The 19,213-nt window shown below is 39.6% G+C and overlaps 1 protein-coding gene across 2 annotated transcripts in view; it reads right to left on the bottom strand.

Moving 5' to 3' along the window:
• The window catches only part of LOC140737033 (DEP domain-containing protein 1B-like), a 41,998-nt gene that overhangs the window by 10,853 nt on the left and 11,932 nt on the right, over nt 1-19,213 (bottom strand). Inside the window, exons 4-9 of one of the 2 annotated variants that reach the window (XM_073063139.1) lie at nt 16,328-16,449; nt 14,122-14,252; nt 7,208-7,255; nt 6,013-6,153; nt 4,607-5,659; nt 4,018-4,190 (exon numbers count right to left, since the gene is read on the bottom strand). In XM_073063139.1, coding sequence (XP_072919240.1) covers nt 4,018-4,190; nt 4,607-5,659; nt 6,013-6,153; nt 7,208-7,255; nt 14,122-14,252; nt 16,328-16,449 — 1,668 coding nt within the window. The remainder of the gene's footprint in view (nt 1-4,017; nt 4,191-4,606; nt 5,660-6,012; nt 6,154-7,207; nt 7,256-14,121; nt 14,253-16,327; nt 16,450-19,213) is intronic. The other variant, XM_073063140.1, reaches the window with a different exon arrangement.

Genomic DNA, 19,213 nt, shown 5'->3' with positions numbered 1-19,213 from the left:
AGGTTAACCCACAGGTTGTGTTGGTGGTAGGAAGGCAAATGCAATGTTAGCATTCATTTCAAGAGGTCTGGAATATAAGAGCAGGGATGTGATGCTGAGGCTTTATAAGACACTGCTGAGGCTTCACCTTGAGTACTGTGAACAGTTTTGGGCTCCTTATTTAAGAAAAGATGTGCTGGCTTTGGAGAGGGTCCAGAGGAGGTTTGCAAGGATGATTCTGGGAATGAAAGGGTTGTCACATGAGGAACATTTGATGGCTCTGGAGTTGCTGGAATTTAGATGGATAAGGGAGATCTCATTGAAACCTTTCAAATGTTGTAAGGCCTAGAGACAGCAGATGTAGAAAGGATGTTTCCCATGGTGGGGGAGTCTAGGACAGGAGGGCACAGCCTCAGGATGGATGGACGTCCATTTAAAACAGAGATACGGAGATTTTTTTTTAGCCAGAGAGTGGTGAATTTGTGGAATTTGTTACAACAGGCAGCTGTGGAGGCCAGGGCGTTGGGTGTATTTAAGGTGGAGATTGATAGATTATGGGAGAGGGCTGGGGAGTGAGGCTAAGGAGGGGAAAAAAGGATCAGACATGATAGAATGGCTGAGCAGACTCAATGGGCCAAATGGCCTAATTCTGATCGTATGTCTTTTGGTCTGATAGCATAAATACAGTGCACAAGACCATGACAATAAAATTGAACTTTCTCAGTCAGAAATAATTCCAATATAGTAATACTGCTCACCCGTAAATCACTCAAATAGCAATTTTTCAGGTATATCAAATCTATCAGTTTTAATGGACCACTTGAGCAAGTCATGGTAATGATGCAGTTATGTGCCAGAAACTGTATCAGGTTGATCAATAGTGCTAATGATCTCATCTAGCCTTAATTTATTTCATATAAACAATGAATTGTGAGGTATATCACTCCTAGACATGGTATTGGTGAGATTTGAGGTGAAATAATGGCCTAAAGGATTAGATAATGCTGGTTGGGAATACATGGCATGCAAGAAAGCATTTCAAAAATTTTGCTTTCCTGAAAAATATACAATTTCCACTGGCGCATGAATTATCAATCTAAGTTTAAGCTGGAAATTAAACAAGACTTAAAAACAACTTTCACAAAAGGATCTTTTAAAATATGTAATTCATTATGAGTAGCTTTTGAAGGACTTGACATAGGGTGACAATATCTGCTGCGAGAGTTATACATTTCTAATGCATTTTCAATGAAGGAAAGATTTGCACAAATGAAAAAGCACCCTAACTAATTAAGAATCAATCAAGTACAGCTTTAAATATACCAAATGACTTGGCCTCCATAGACATCTGCGGCAACAAATTCCACAGATTCACCACCCTCTGGCTAAAGAGGTTTTAGCTCATCGTTCTAAAGGGACACCTCTCTACTCTGTGGCTGTGCCCTCTGGTCACAGACTCTCCTTCCAAAGGAAAGATTCCCCCCACATCCACTCTATCTAGGCCTTTCAATATTCAATAGGACTCAGTGAGATTCTCCCCTCATTCTTCTAAACTTCAGCAAGTACAGGCCCAGAACCATCAAATAGTCATCATAATTAACCCTTTCAGTCCCGGGATCACTTTCATGAAACTCCTCTGTACCCTTTCCAACGTCAGCACATCATTTCTTGGGATATGATGCCCAAAACTCCAATGCCTTATAAAGCCTCAGCATAACATCCTTACACTTATATTCTCATCATCGGCATTATGTGCCGTGTCGTATGACATAGGCAATCGCGGTCTCGTGACCTTGATCGTCCTTGGTAAAGTTTTTCTGGAGAAGTGGTTTGCCATTACCTTCTTCTGGGCAGTGTCTTTACAAGGTGGGTGACCTCAGCCATTATCAACACTTTCAGAGATTGTCTACCTGACATCAGTGGTCGCATAACCAGGACTTGTGATATGCACCAGCTGCTCATACAACCAACCCCTATGGCTTCACATGACCCTGACTGGGAAACTAAGCAGGTGCTACACCTTGCCCAAGGATGATCTGCAGGCTAGCGGAGGGAAGGAGCACCTTACACCTCCTTTGGTGGAGACGCATCTCCATCCTGTATTCTATTCCATTTATATTCTAGTGCTCTAAAAATGAATGATAACATTGTATTTGCCTTCTTTACCACCAACTCAACCTTCAAGTTAACCTTTAGGAAATCCTGCACTAGGGCTCCCAAGTCCTTTGCACTTGCACATCTGATTTCTAAACTTGCTCACCATTTTGAAAATAGTCTATGCCTTTAGTCTTTCCACCAAAGTGCATGACCGTATACTTCCCTACAGTGTATTTCATGTCACTTTTTTGCCTGTTCTCAACTCTTTCTGCAGATTCCATTTCCTCAGTCCCTTCATCAATCTTTCCACCATCTGCAAACATGGCCACAATGCAATTAATAATGTTATCCAGATCATAAACAAAAAATGTGAAAAGTAGTGAACCCAACGCTGAACACCACTAGTCACTGGTAGCCAACCAGTAAAGGTCCCCTTTATTTCCAATCTTTGCCTTCTGCTAGTCAGCCAATCGACTGTCCGTGATAGTATCTCTTCAATGATCCTATGGGTTCTTATCTATTTTAGTAACCTTATGTGTGGCACTTCATCAAAGACCTTCTGAAAATCTAAATATACAACTTTATCTATCCTACTTGTAATCTCTTCAAAGAATTCCAACAGATTTGTCAGGCAAGATATCCCCTTCAGGAAACCATACTGACTCTGGCATATTTAATCAGGTGCCTCCAAGTACCCTGAAACCTCATCCTTAATAATGGACTCTAACATCTTACCAACCACTGGCCCATAACTGACCCATAATTTCCTGTCTTTTGCCTCCCTCCCTTCTTGAAGAATGGAGTGACATTTGTGATTGCCCAGTACCCTGGAACCATTCTAGAATCCAGTAATTCTTGAAAGATCACTACTAATGCCTCCAAGTCCCTTTAGCTGCCTCTTTCAGAAACCCTGGTGTCTAGTTCTTCTGGTCCAGATGACTTATCTACACCTAGACCTTTCAGCTTCCCAAGCAGCTTCTCAGTACAGTGACTACGCTTACTTCTGCTCCCTGACACTTCCTCAGATTTCAGGCATGCTGCTGGTAGTGTGCCTGGTGGAAGTTGGGCAAACTTATTGAGTATTATAACTGACACAATATACTTAAGTTCATCATTCTGTGGTTTAGCATTACTACCTCTGTAGTGTCATTTTCCAGTGGTCTGATATCCACTCTTACCTCTCTTTTACTCTTTATATACCTGTAAAAAACTTTTGGTATCATCTTTTATATACTGGCTGGCTTACCTTCACATTTGGATTTTTTTTTTTACCTTATTGCTCTTTCTTATTCCCAGAGAACCAATTGTAGCACTAGTCTAGTAATTTCACACATTAGTCTCAAAAATACAAAAAATAAACACAATGGTACCAAGCAGGTTACTTTTTCAGTGAGTAGTGTTAGGAATGCCATTGATCATCAACAAAAGGGCCTTTACTGTTCATGGTTGTGTCTAATTGAGAATTTAGAAACATAGAAAATCTATAGCACCATACAGGCCCTTTGGCCCACGATGCTGTGCTGAACATGTACTTACTTTAGAAATTACCTCAGGTTACCCATAGCCCTCTATTTTTCTAAGGTCCACATACCTATTCAGGAGTCCCTTAAAAGATCCTATTGTATCTGCCTCCACCATCGTCGCCAGCAGCCCATTCCACACACTCACCACCCTCTGCATAAAAAACTTACCCCTGGCATCTCCTCTGTACCTACTTCTAAGCACCTCAAAACTGTGCCCTCTCAAGTTAGCCATTGCTCGATGTCAACATTGGGTACGTATCATTTCTTACTGTGAGTAGAAAACATCCCATCTTCTTTCAAGTTACCACCTGTCTTATCTTTTACAATATGAGAATTCAGACAAATTCAGCTTAGTACCAAGACACATCATGCCATATTTCAGCACACCAAGTCCTCTGAGAATGAAATAGCCACATACCAGCATCCTTGTTCCCACAGAATCATGAAGCTGTGGCATATCGACATTCTGGCTAATACGAGATATCATGCGCATAAGTAGTTGCAGTTTTCTGCGATTGGGTGGAGGTAAAAGAAGGCAACATATCTGGAGAGCTTCTATAGCAACCTGCTCTAGATGAGGTTGCAATAAACCTGGGATACATAAACAGGTAATCAATTTATATTCTTTCACATCTTCATTTAATCCAAATATTACATGTACCAATTATTTAACCAGTTATTTCAGGATTTAAATTTGAACATTTTATCATATTTTCTTAATTAACTTCTTGGAAAAGATACTTCCACAATGATTCTATCTCTGTACTCTATCTACAAATGCTAATTCACCACCTACCCAATCTAAATACAGTAATTCTAACAGATTATAGGTTTCAATTTTATCTTAGCTATCAGCATTGGGCTATTGTAATGTCAAAAATCCACTTGCAATATTAAAGACACACCCTTAACTTCCACATATTTGGCCCTTTAAGAGAAGTGACAAAAACACAAAAGCTTGGACAAAAATAACAAGCAATGCATACAGTATTAAGCATCATTCTTACTTTGTGGGTCATTCAAACATTCTGCAAAGGTTGAACGGCAGTCATTTGAAGAGCAGTTCTCAGATCCATCCACAGTATACTTATAACACTGGAACATGACTCCATCTGCAGTTGGATATCCAGTTCCTGTGTTGGCCAAACTAAATGCACTTGGTCTTCTTAATCCTAGCTGAGGTGAGCAATGGGGTTTCATTGTAACTTCAGCAACTGGAGCATTTATGTTAAAACAGCTGCCCACGCCTTTGGATATCTTATAGTTATTTGCTGTATTAAGCTCATGGTAATTAACTTTTGAAAAATAGTGCAATCTTCCAAATTGTGAATCCTGATTCTGTTGATCCTGACCCTGAACTGATTTTTGGTCAATTGCATTGGTCGCCTCTCCAGTGGCCAATTCTTGATTTGTATATTTAGTCCGAGGTTCATTACTGGATTCAGCCAAAGTCCATGCTGAGCTGCACATGGTGCTGAAATTAGAAACTTGCTGTCTGCCACTTTCCAGATACAGATTTGACATTGATTCTGCTTTAGGTCTACTATTAATGAGGGGCTGGGTGCCCTGAATATGGGGCTGTTCAGTACCATTCTGAGGCCTTGCCACATTCAGGTTAATGTGGCTCAGTGGCTTGCGTACCTTATCCCCACTTGCAATGTGTCCCACTGAGTGGTGCCTCGACATGATTGTGCAGCGCTGTCTGAGATCATTTTTTAAGTGAGCTAGGTTTTGATAGCTGCCTCCTATTAATTGATCTTTAATATCAGCTTTCTTATTGCTTTTCACATGTTGATTTAGACGTCTAGCACATCCTTTTTGAAGATTATGCTCATTTCGAAATAGTTTCTGCTCAGATATATTGACTTCCTCCTGTTGTTGCGTGGGCTTCGCTGAAATGTCTTTGCGAATTAAGCTCAGCAACAAGCATTCAGTCGATTTGAAAGAGGTTTTATGGCTATTCAGGTGTTGTGATTTTGCTGGCTGTGGACAGCCAAATTCATCCAAATTCTTGCGTTTTCCTTGTTGTCTGTTTGAGATCATGATGTAACCACACAAAACTAGCAGAAAATCAAAAGAAATTTAATACAGATTACAAACAAATACTAGGCACTCGGAGTACAGCAAAGGCAATGTACAAACATTTGCAACATGTGTTAGTGACATCAAAAGCACAGAGCAAGTTGAAAAAAATGTGGAAATTAACATTTATAAAGGGTATGAAAACTTATTTTAATTGTTTAACTACCTCCCACAAAAGCAGTTGCAAAAATCCCATCAAAGTAATTATATACTAATAAACCTTTAGCTAGGCATAATAAATCTTTCATAATGAGACAAATAGCAGTCGCACAACTACTAGTGTAAAAATCCATTTATGAGTTTAGATTATTTTGGCTTTACTAGTACCTACCTAATATATTCACAAAGAGTTCATAATATTCAAACGTAAGCAGTGGCTCAGGAAGATTGATAAAGTAATCTGCAACAGTCTTAAATACATCTCGCTCAAAACCTGGATATGTTGGCTGATTCAGGTCATTGTGCCGGGGCCCTGAATTAGAGTCATAAATAGCAATAAAAAACGTAATGCAACATTGCACACTAATAAAGTCAAATCACTTCCGAGGACCTAAAAAATTAGAAGGGAAATGAGAATTACTAGCTCAACTTAAAATAAAGTCAAAGTCAGATTTCAAACTGTAAAGAGATAATTACTTTTACTTATTAATTAAATAAACATTAACACTTCATTTGTTTTATTTGTACTATTATCATTTGAGTCAGCACATTATGAGATTAGGACTCATTATAGAATGACCTCCTAATCTATCATACCTTTGGTGCAATCCTTCCGTGAAAAGAGTGTAACAGTATTGTTCTGATATTCATTCCTATGCAATGCACACGTACTTGTTAGAGGCCATCTATCCAATCTGCATAGCATAGCCAAGATGTGACATAACGGTACTGAGGAACGTCTAGTGAACAGTCCCAACCAAAGGGCAGAAGATAATACTTCCTTCGCCTTCATTGCTCTGATGAGAGCACTTTCTTCAAGGATACTTCCTCCACTTTTCTGTGTCACTCTCAGCAAATCCACTACATCAGCACATGATGATTTTCACTGCTGATGATATTTGTTCCTCTCTGCACCTTACTCACACTTGCAATCTACTCTTCATCTTTCTTTCTCCCTCCTGGTCCACACATGGCTATTCTCTTCATGCTCCATGTTAATCATTCTCACTCTAGCTGTTCTTCGACCATATCACTTGCCATCCCTCCTCAGTCCCCCTCCCCATTACTACTGCACTCTTGCTTCTAATCACATACTCCGCCCACATAATCCATGCCATTTTCAGTAAAAACAAATGACAGAAAAAAATCATTCCATACATTCTTTGTCCATATTCCTTCCACATCGATTTCTCTGATACATCATCTCTTCTTCACACATTCCATCAAAATCCACCTCTGAGCAACTTACCATTCCCTACTTCTCCATCACATCCAGCATTTTACATGGCTACTAAGGACAATTTTGTATCAATTCTGATAACTCAATGCCATTAGCCACATTGTGTTTTTGGAAATTATTGACTTACAGTTTGCTAGACACTTCATAGCAGACAGCACCCAATGAGGTAGATCTTCTGCAAAGAAACAGGTATTTAAGGATCAAATTCCATATACTCAGTTTTAACTTTTATCACCCACCACAGTCTGGCATGCCAAGACTCAAAATACAACTTGATAATTTGCTGAAGTTGAAACTACAATCACTTAAATTAGGGGATGAAAATCGGCAGGCAGGAATGACTTAGATTTCTCATTTACAGTACTTATATTTGCTTTGATTTAAAATTCTCTCCCAAATCTCTTCTTAGCTTTCTCTAAGATCAATAACGCCCATCTTTTCCAGTCTACCCAATAACAAAACCCTTTTTACCCTCTCCATATCTTTCAAAACGAAAATGAATAAAATTATAATGTTTTTACACAGAACTGTTTTTAAAATTAGATCTTTATTCAAGGAAGACTTCTCTATATAGGGGAGCCACTATTAGATTATGAGAGAGTTGAAAGTGATTATCAACTACACATGCAAGGAAAAACAGGAAATGCAAAATGGAATTAAGGGAAAATACTGCAAATATTTTGAAACTGAGAACATGAAAATATAATTTTCAGTTTACCAAAGGTGAAAAGGACTTCTTGTTTCAATTAGTTGAGTAGTACCCATTTTCGGCAAGTTATAATGGAAAAATCGCTGCAAGAAATTGTGCTAACAACCAAGATTTTTGTCACTTCCAAACTCCAGTGCTTTGTTTTTTTTAAAATCTGTGCCATACCTCCTTGAGTATCTTGAGATAATTTTGCATATTAAAGAGGTATTAAATAATGCATGTGGATATTTACTTCTGGACATACAGTATAGCAGTCCTTATCAAAAACAGAGTTAAAATCTGTTTACATATTTGTACATGCTATTAAATTATATCGTAACATTCAAGATTTAAGATTGTTTAATGTGCACAAGTGTAAAGAAGAAAAAAATAATTGTTATTCTGTATCCGCCGCAGCACAAAAAGCCCACAAGATAAAGAACAGGATAATAATAATAATAAAAAAACACACATTAAATAGAAATACATAAAATAGCTTATATCCGCAGATTGATTATACGTTCACAAAGTGATGCTAGGCACAGGAATGTCTGTCACAACAGTAATTGATAAAATATTGGTGGTTGGGGGCATGCAGGGGTGGAGGTGTTTATCATCTTTACTGCTTGGGGACAGTAACTGGTTTTGAGTCTGGTGGTACTGGCACGGATGCAATGTAGCCTGTTTCCTAATGGGAGTGGGATAAACAGTCCATAAGCAGGGTGGGTGGGATCCTTCATAATATTACTGACCCTTTTCTGGCACCTTTCTGTAGGTATGTCCTTTCTGGCAGCTAGGCTGGTGCTCCTGATGCTCTGGGCAGTTTTGACGATCTACTGTAGAACCTTCCTGTCTGTTCAAGTGCCTTCTCCTCACCATGCAGTTTATTAGAATGCTCTCTACTGAGCAGCTGTAGAATGACACAAGTACAGATGTGCATAGTCCAGCTCCCTCCAGCCTCCAGAAAATATTGGTGAGCTTTCCTGATCATGAAAAAGTGCTCTGGGGCCATGAGAGGTTGTGCAAGATGTGCTCTCCCAGGAGTCTGAAACGACTCGCAGTTTCCACTGCTGATGTAAAGAGGGATGTGAGTGGTGCTAGTTCTGCTGAAGCTGATATGCACCTTCTCCGTCTTGTTGATACAGAGGAAGTGGTTATTTGCCTAGCACCAGGACATGGGCGCTTCCACGTTACCTCTGTAGGCACCTCATTGTTGTCGGTGATGAGTCCCATCACTGCTGTATCTTCGGCAAACTTGACAATCTTATTACTCGGGTGTTTGGCTGTGCAGTCATGTGAGAGCAGAATGAACAGCAATGAGCTCAGTACACAGCCCGGGGGTTGGTGGGGTACCCATGTTGAGAATGATGGGGGAGGGAGGGAGGAGCGGTTGTGCATTCTGACTACCTGGTCGGGAAGTCCAAAGGCAGGTTGCACACCTGGTGTATTTAGACCCCATCTGTATTGTGGGTAAAATTCTGAATTCAATAATGTGAACAATACAACACATCTGCCACAAAGTCAAAAGGGAAATAATGAGACTTTATAGTCAATGTGGACGGCTGAACAATAAGGAAAGCAAATTCAGGAAATTCTGCATGTCAAGAGATATCGACTGCTTGTTTAAAAAGGAAGCGTATGGCAGATCCAGAGTACTGAAGACAGGGAGATACTTAAGGCTGATAAAGGACCACAAACAAAAACAAAAAAAAAATTGTTGGCTGGACAAGATTAAGAAAATTCCAAGCCATTTTCAGACAAAAAACTGGCTACAGAGCAGTGTTATTTTGCATACAACTCATTAAACCAGCCTCTTTGATAATTTCCCTTTATTATCAGATCCAACATGGACAAGGTTCCAGTGGTGAAAGTCCCATGTTAATTATAATTAAATGAGAGGAACTTGTGGAACTACTGATACTTATTAGACCAACTGCAACTGGCACAGCTTTGGTAGTCAGAGGGGTGGCCCCAGGAGTGGCTGAAATTATGAGAACTTCAGCTCCATCCCAGCATGCTTCTAGCTACTGTTCATTCACTTGAAAATAAGCTTGAAAAGCTCAGAGCAAAGTTGCTATTTCAAAGGGAGATCAGGAATGCTATGTTCTTTGTTTCACTGCAACATAGCTCACGCATGATTCACCTGATCTTGCAATACAATCTGATGGTTTCTCCGTTATTTGTACGGACTGTATGATACCCTCATCCAATGATCAATGCTTTGCGGTGCATAGATGTGTCAGTCTTAGCTGTATTCTGCTTCTCTGACCTGGAATACCAACTCAAACTGCTGCCCCTTTTATCTACTGAGGGAATTCATGTCCATCTTTTGTTAGCAGTTTATGAATCACTTCAAGCTAGTATCCTCATGGCAAGGAATGAATTATACCTGGAAATTAACTCTGGAGACAGAAAACTATGATGGTTAATTCATCATTACTGGGGACACCAAATCAAGCTAACTTCAGTAACGTACTCTCCAAATGCAACCAGTGTGTCTTCTGCTTTTGCAAGTCAAAGGGATGGGGTTAACAGTCATTTTGAGCAGGAGCTTAGGAGATGATGGCACCCAACGGTGACTCCTTTGATTGCATCTTCAGAAACAGCTCTATTTCTTTTTTGTAATTTATTTTTTTATGTCTCTATTTTCCCCCTGCAGGGTTCTTTTGAAGACCCTGACCTGGAGTTACACGCTGACTTTGGTTCTTTGTGGGAATGGGACCGTTCTCAGGGTCTCATGACTGGCTGCTATTTGATATCCCAAGGACACGGCCTAGAAGACTAGCGCGCCTTCAGGGTTTCGGGATTTCGTGGCCCTGGAGGCAGGCAGACTCGAGGTTGGGGCCGCTGCTTGATGCGTCGTGGGAGTACACTGAAGATGGAAAGCAGTGAGCTGGCTGTGTGCCCAGAAACCCAAATTCTTTGGGCAGAGCCTGGAAAAAGCGATGCAACAGACTTTTAATATTGTAAATCGGCGAGTTGTTTGTTATGTCTCCCCTCTCGCCGTGAAACTGGAACACCTCCTTTTCCCTTATTAGGGAGAGAGAGAGAGAGAGAGAGAGAGAGCCTGTGGTATGTCGAATTACCGGGTGAACGAGTAGTCTTTGGGGTACTGCAAGTCTGTGTCTTTATTGATGCTTTGCTGCTGCTTATGCGTGGGAGGGGGGAGCTGCAGGGGACTTTGGGGTTCTAACATTTAACTGTTATTCATTCTTTGGGGCACTCTTCTGTTTTCATGGATGGTTGCGAAGAAGAAGAATTTCAGGATGTATATTGTATACATTTCTCTGACATCTTTGAAACCTTTGAAAACAGAGTTCCACAAGGCACAAATTCCCCATCGACCTGTCTTACATCTCATTTGTGGAAGTTAAATTTGCTTTCTTGAAGGAAAATTCACTGAAACTGCCAGAACAGATGTAGTCCCTGGATACTTTCTGAAATTGTACACAAATCAATTGGCCATTGACATTTTTGACCTCTCGCTTTAGTAATCTAAGATGCTGGAACCTGAAAGGTTAATGATCAGGAGCAGCTTCTTTACCACTATCAGATTTCTATACGAACAGCCTCATATTTATCGGATGCTACCACATTCTCAGAATCTGAATTTCACCATTCCTTTATTGTTGATTCAGTATTTTTCCACTTCTTCTGATTGCACTACAATCTCTGCACTATTCTGTTTTTGCACTCACTGTCTTTATTACTACCATGTATACCATTTAACTCTGACTTCATGTCAGCGAGGAATTTCATTGCACTTTTCTTATACTGTATATGACAAAAAAAATTCTTATCCAATCTAAACACATGAGGGTAACTAGACAAAGGAAGGAGCCTGGGGGGTGGGGGGCACCAATATGGCAATCTGTACATAGACACAGAGTCAAACCTTAAATGAACGCGTCACATCTGTATTCAGGGAGAGGGTGGTGATAACCTGGAGTCTAATGTGAACGGATGCAGCTTTGATGTCACAGTGGCCATAAGAGTGGATAAATCCCTACAGCCTACAATGTATCCTGGTATCCTGGGCTGCGATATGAGGATTTTTAAAACTTCTCTAACTGAAGGCAAGGTGCAAGATGACTGTAGGACAACAAATGTTGATATCGTTATTCAAGAAGAGCATCAAGGATAAGCCAGATAATAAAGAAATGGGTATCTCAAGTCAGTGGTATAAATGTATTGGAATAATTCAGGAGCACTGGATTAATCAGAACTTGGAAAGGCAGGGCTTAATCAAAGATGGTCAGCATAATTTTGTTTGGAGGAAATCATGTTTAACCAATCTGATTGATTTGCTTTGTAATAGCAACAAAATTTATTACTGAGGCCAGTGCAGCTGATGCTGTCTACACAAACTCTGCTAACTTACTAGGCAGCATCAGACAGCTGGTCCGAAAGGTTACAGCCCATGATACATTGGTAAATTGGGTGCGAAACCGGCTTAGTAATAGGAGACGGAACATGATAGTGAAAGGTTGCTTTAGAGACTGGAACCCTGTGACCAGTGGTGTACTACATGTCTGAGAGCTGGGACCCTTACTGTTTGTTATATACATTACTGACTTGAACATAGAAGATAGGGTTAGTAAGTTTGCAGATGATTTGAATATTGGTAGTGTTGTTGATAGGGTATTCTTGGGCTTTAGAAAAACAGTGATCATCTGGACAAAGTAATGACGTAATTTAATTCCCATAAGTAGGAGGCAATGCATTTTTGGAAAGCTAATAACGTAGGAAATGTACTATGAATGACGGGGGTCCCTCAAGATGGCAGTACAGGTAGATAAGGTGGTGAAGGTGTATGGGATGTTTGCCTTCATTGACCAGACCACATAAAGTACAAGAGTGTGGAGGTTATCATACATGATGGAGATGGAGGAGGAGTTAAAATGGCACTAAACAGCGACTCCTTTGCTTGCATCTTTGGAAACTGCTCTATTTCCATCTTTAATATCTTTATTTTTCCCTTTCAAGGTTCTTTTGAAGACCCTGACCTGGAGTTACACACAGACCGGTTCTTTGTGGGAATGGGACCTGTTCTCAGGGTTTCAGGTCTGGCCGTTGTCTGGCACGCCAAGGGTTCGGCCTGAGAGTCCGACTCATATTTGGAAGCCTAAGATCTCGGGGCTCTGGAGACAGGTGGATCGAGTGTCGGTGTCACAGCAGGAGACCAGTGTGTCCTTGGGGGAGTTGGAAAATCTACTGCTGTGGGCCCAAAGACCTGAGATCTCTGCGATCTTCAGGCACAGAGCTTGAAAAAAAGTGAAATAATGGACTTTTAACATCGTAAACCAGCGAGTTGTTATTATGTCTCCCCGCTCGCTGGGAAAATGGAGTCACCTCCCTCTCCCTTATGGAGAACCTGTGGTTTGTCGAATGCCGGATGAAATGCGAAGTCTTTGAGGTAACTGCAAGTCTGTGTCTTTGCTGTTGCTTTGCTCACGCTCGAGTGCTTGGTGGCGGTGTCGATGCTTGCTTTATTTTTGCTGGTGGGGGGGAGGGGGGATTGTTGCTCGCTGCTGGTTTACGCGCAGGAGGGGGAGTTGGGGGGTACTTTGGGGTTCTCACATTTAACTGTCGTTCATTCTTTGGGGCAGTTCTCTGTTTTTGTGGATGTTTGCGAAGAAAAAGCATTTTGGGATGTATATTGTATACATTTCTCTGACATTAAACTGGAGCTTTGAATCTTTGATATTTAGTCAGGATACAAGTAGATCGTACTGTTCTGGTCACTGTGCTGTAGGAAGGACACTGGGGAACTTGCAGCGGAGTTTCACCATAACGATGTACGGTATGGCACATTCCAGTTATGACAAGATAATGAATAGACCGGGTTCATTTGCCTTGGAGCAGAGAGACTGAAGTGATCCTGATAGAGGTATACAAAATTATGAAAGGCATTGATAGGACAGATATTGGAAACTTATCCCAGAGCAGAGCTGTATATAATCAAATGGCATACATTTAAGACAATTGATAAGTGGCTTAGGGTAGGTTAGATGAAGATTTTTTTCATCCAGAGGGTGAATGAAATCAGGAATGCATTGCCTGCTGGATGACTGTGACAGGTACTCTCGCAATATTGACGATAACAAGAACTGCTGAAGTAATGAAGGCAATGAACCGAGTGCTGATACATGGGAACAATAGAGATAGTCAGCGTATGCTGGACATGGTCTGTTTTCAATGCGGTATTACTCTGTGATACCATAACTAATAACGTCAATGGAGACTAGTATTTCCCATATAGATACCAAGCAATTTGCCACCACTATGAGTAGTCTTTGCCATCCTCAGAATGTAATGCAAGGGATTAGAGACCCAAAAAAAGGTAGTCTCACCTGATTTGTCTTGTAATACAACAACGCCATGTTTACTGATGTTACATACATTGTATACAATATTCTGAGAAATAACTTGTGAGAGATCCAGCACTTCATCCAGTGAAGCTAAGCCTAAGAGTTTCTGCAGGCTGGAACAAAACAGATTATGGTACAGAAACTTGGAATGTCAAGATTTATAGCAATTATTTCACTATCACAAGTACAAGCTACAAGTTTATAAAATTTATCAATAGTGAGATAACTATAATTTCAATTACATTTTATCAGTCAGATTATTGCAAGTAATTACCTCTAGTTATTTGAAATTTCTGTATTTACAATATCTTTTAATACACTAATCTTACTGAAACTTAAAGATAATAAAAACAGAAATGTACACTAGACACATGCTTGAATATAATGCAAATATGACTATATAGTAGGGATTCATATGTTTGGCCTTGTAAGACAAGAGTAAGACAACTACATTTTTTGGTGGGGAGAGCATTGATGCAAAAAAGCTTATTTGTTTTCAAATAATCTATTATCTTCAACATCGTAGCTATATCCTAACTAGCCAGGGTTTCATGTGATAAGAACAGTTTATTAAAATTAAATAATTATTTTCTCAATTTTATTGTACCTGTTGTAATGATGAGAAATGAAAAATGAAGTTTCCACATACATGACAGTTTTGGAACTTTAAGAATGCAATCCATCATTGTAACCTTTTTTAAAAATACCAAGCTCCGTGCACATTGATAAAATAAACATAGCTGAATGAAACTAAATAGGGTATTTAAAATCCATCTGATGCTTGTCATTAGTATGAGACTAATAATTTCAGACAGGGCCCAAACCAGCAAAATCTCAAATTTTGTATTGCTCATTATGTTCAAAACAGCTATTATTTCTCACCCTAAAAAGGTCCTCTCATGCTACTCTGACTTGCCAATGTTCTGCTATCATTTCCTTAATAACATTCTAGCATTTTCCTTATTAAAATATCAGGATTACTAATTTCTGGTTCTCTGATCTCCTTTTTGCATAAACAGTGGGATTAGATTTGCTATCTTCCAGTCTCTGGAAAGTGTTTAAGATGCATGGAATTTTGGAAGATGATGGTAAAGACTTCATTTTTTATTGGCCTCTACTTTCAAAATGTTGGAATGACAGTCAATTTCTGGGGGGTTTAATGGCTTCAAATCTGAATAATTCTTCATATCTTTTTATTTTAAAAGAGAACATCTTTCTAAATTCCTTCAAATCCTCTTTCACTCTAGACGTATTATTCTCCATTATTTCCATGAGATTTCTGTGGGGATAAACATAACATATTTTAACTTCTACCATTTCAATGTTCACTAATTTCATTCTTCCAATTTGTCTGTAGGAATTCCATATTAACGTCTATTCTTTTTAACATACCAATAGAAGCCGACCAGAAAAACTCAATATACTTTCTTTCCTTGTGTATTAGTCTTTCTTTCTCAAATTTTGAATATCTCCCAATCAGACTCATTGCTCTTTTCATACAACGTGGCCAAAGTCTTTTCCTTTGATCTGTTAGTACTTTTAACGTTGCTCATTAGCCCCTATTGGATCAGTTTTCTTCCGTTTTTGTAGTAAAATGTGCATTAATACCTTAAATATTTAACCATGAAAAGTCTATTGTCATAACTGTGAATGCAGTTTTGTAATCTACTATAGCCAACTCCAGCTGGAAACTTTAAAGAATTGACTGGAAGCGTAAAAATATTACCTCAAGATTAAATGTTTACAGTAAAAATGGACTGCATTAGTTTCACTCAAAAGAGGGGTAAAATGCAGAAAGCTAGGTTGATTCTAGACACTTAAGTCACTTTCTAATTGGAGAGCTCATTTGTAGTTTTAGGGATGGTCATATAAAATTGGCTAGGACTTTTCTGTAGAGCAGTTTTTTTTAAAAAAAGCAAGGGCTATGTGGAGAAAAAGTTGCTTACATAGAGCTTTCACTATTATACACATTTTAAAGCACAGAATAGCTGTAAAATTAGATGGAGAGAAACTAAAGAACTAAAACAGAATGCAGAAAATTTTATTTAAAATAAATTGAATTAAATAAATTACAAAATAAAAGTCTTGATACAATCTTGACTAATATTAACCATGAACAATTCCATTTCAGAAGTTTCATAATGGTCTATCATTCTATATTTTGTCTATTTTTTACATCATGACTTACTGATTAAGTACAACTTCTCTCCAAGCTTCTTCAATGTCACTCTGAGTAACTGGCCTGGCGTGTGTCCACTCTTCGTCAGAAGAGACCACTGGAACTTCCTTATCCAATTCTTCAGTATTCACCTTGTGATAAATAGACAAATTTCACACGACCAACAATAATTAGTTTAAGAACTACCTCTTTTCTAAATTAAAATATTAAAATATGGTAAATGCAGCCTGATTACTTATCCATACCAGATAGAAGGAAACCCAAACTACAGCAGCAAGAAATGATTCATTACGTTCATGGAGCAGCACCTTAAGTAGCATAGGGATGTTGGATAATTGACTAGACAATGCTAGTACAGGTGTCCCCCGTTTTTCGAATGTTCGCTCTATGACACCTTGCTGTTATGAAAGACCTACATTAGTTACCTGTTTTTGCTAACAGAAGGTGTTCTCACTGTTACGAAAAAAGGCAGCGCGTACCCCGAGCAGCCAAGCTCCTCCCCCGGAACTGCATTCTAGCCGGCATTGCTTAAACACGTGCCTGTGAGCATCTGTGCTTTACGTTGATTTATTTTGTGCATCTGTTAGCAAGATGAGTTCCAAGGTATCAGAAAAGCCTAAAAGAGCGCGTAAGGGTGTTTCACTTAGCGTAAAGCTGGACATAATTAAGCCTTTTGATTGTGGTGAACAAAGTAAGGATATACTGTAGTGAGTTTGGCTAAGGGTTTGTGGAAGTTGACGAAGATGACGTTGAAGAGGTTTTGCCATCCCATGACCAAGAACTGACAGATGAAGAGCTGATGAAGAGGAAAGGATAACAATTGAAGCCGAACGCAGTAGCGAACGGCCCGAAAGTGAAGACGTCCAGGAACTGAACATGAAGCAATTGCGTGAGATTTTCGCTGCGATTGACAACGCTGCAATGATTGCAGAAAAGTATGACTTTAATTTTGAAAGGGTACGTAGGTTTAGGGCATATTTGCAGGATGGTTTGAGTGCTTACAAAGAATTGTATGATAGAAAAATGCACGAGGCTAAGCAGTCAAGCATACTGTTGTTTTTCAAGCCTTCCACATCAGCCACAGCAGACGATGAAACTCGACCTTTGACATTGAGGCAGGCAGACATAGAAGAAGGTGTTCTGCCTGCCCTGATGGAAATAGGCGACAATGAGATGACACCCCAGTCTCCTCTACCTCCCACCAATCCAACCCCCGATGACTCAGCCTAATACACCATCAGTTGTACTGACTGTCTTCCCGATTCCGGTAAAAGAAACTACACTGTACATACATTATTTCTACTTTATATAGACTGTGTATTTTTATGTGTTACTTGATAGCCTCATAGCTTAAAGGTTACGGGAAAGAGTGTTTCTGCTGGGAGCACTCGCGCTGTGTGTTTCTGCCGGGAGCACTCGCGCTGTGTGTTTCTGCCAGGAGCACTCACGCCGTGTGTTTCTGCCGGGAGCACTGCCTAGAGCGCTTGTGTGAGATTTTCGCTGCGGTGGACAGTGCTGCAATAATTGCAGAACAGTATTCCTACATTATTTAGGCTGTGTATTTATCAGATCATTCCTGCTTTTACTTTATGTTACTTTTGCTTTGGGTTTTATGTGTTATTTGGCATGATTTGGTAGGTTATTTTTTGTGTCCGCGAACGCTCAAAAATTTTTCCCATATAAATAAATGGTAATTGCTTCTTCACTTTACGACATTCCGGCTTACAAACCATTTCATAGGAATGCTCTACCTTCGAATAGCAGGGGATACCTGTACTTCTAATTGGTACCAAAACGTACACACAATTGTGTTTCGGGACAACTTCCAAAAACCTTCTAATTTCTTGGAGTTACAAAATGAACTTTTAAAATGCATGCAGCAACACACACAAAATGCTGGTGGAACACAGCAGGCCAGGCAGCATCTATAGTGAGAAGCGCTTTTGACGTTTCGGGCCGAAACCTTGCCTGCATGGTGGCAAAATGGATTGGTACCTCAAAGCATGAAAAGACAGAACAAATTGAACTATTTGCATTAATCAAGAAACCACACTGTAGGAGCCATTCATCTATTTTCTATCAGCATACTCTGTGGCGCATGCTTATTATGGTAGTTAGTCACGTGTAAGGGGGCATAGTAAAACAAAGAGAATTCATATATTCATGCTTTATTCTAGGCAGTTTAGAGTTGGGGACCGACAGATGTCATATCTTTTTCTGACCACTTAATTTTGCTTAATTACAGTGCTTACAAAAAGTATTCAAACCCATTGGAAGTTTTCATGTTTTATTGTTTTACAACATTGAATCATGGTGGATTTCATTTGGCTTTTTTTGACGCTGATCAACAGAAAAAGACTTTTTGGTGTCAAAGTGAAAACATATCTTTACAAAGTGTTCTAAATTAATTACTAAACACAAAATAATTGATTGCACATCCTTCAAGTCAGTACTTAGTAGAAACACACACAAAACACAAAATGCTGGAGGAACCCAGCAGACCAGGCCGCATTTATGGAAAAGTTGACGTTATGGGCTGAGACCCTTTGGTGCTATTTAGCAGGTGCACATTTGGCAGCAATTACAGCCTCGAGTCTGTGTGGATAGGTCCCTATCAGCTTTGCACATCTGTACACTGCAATTTTTCACCATTCTTCTTTACAAAACTGCTCAAGCTCTGTCAGTTTGCATGGGGATTGTGAGTGAACAGCCCTTTTCAAGTCCAGCCACAAATTCTCAATTGGATTGAGGTCTGGACTCTGACTTGGCCACTAACAGGACATTAACTTCATTGTTTTTAAGCCATTCCTGTGAGGCTTTGGCATTATGCTTGGGGTCATTGTCTTGCTGGAAAACAGATGATCTTCCAAGTTGCAGTTCTCTTGCAGACTGCAA

The sequence above is a fragment of the Hemitrygon akajei genome, chromosome 12 (assembly GCF_048418815.1).
Source record: "Hemitrygon akajei chromosome 12, sHemAka1.3, whole genome shotgun sequence".
NCBI classification, from domain to species: Eukaryota; Metazoa; Chordata; class Chondrichthyes; order Myliobatiformes; family Dasyatidae; genus Hemitrygon; species Hemitrygon akajei.
This window is presented reverse-complemented; position numbering and strand designations above follow the sequence as displayed.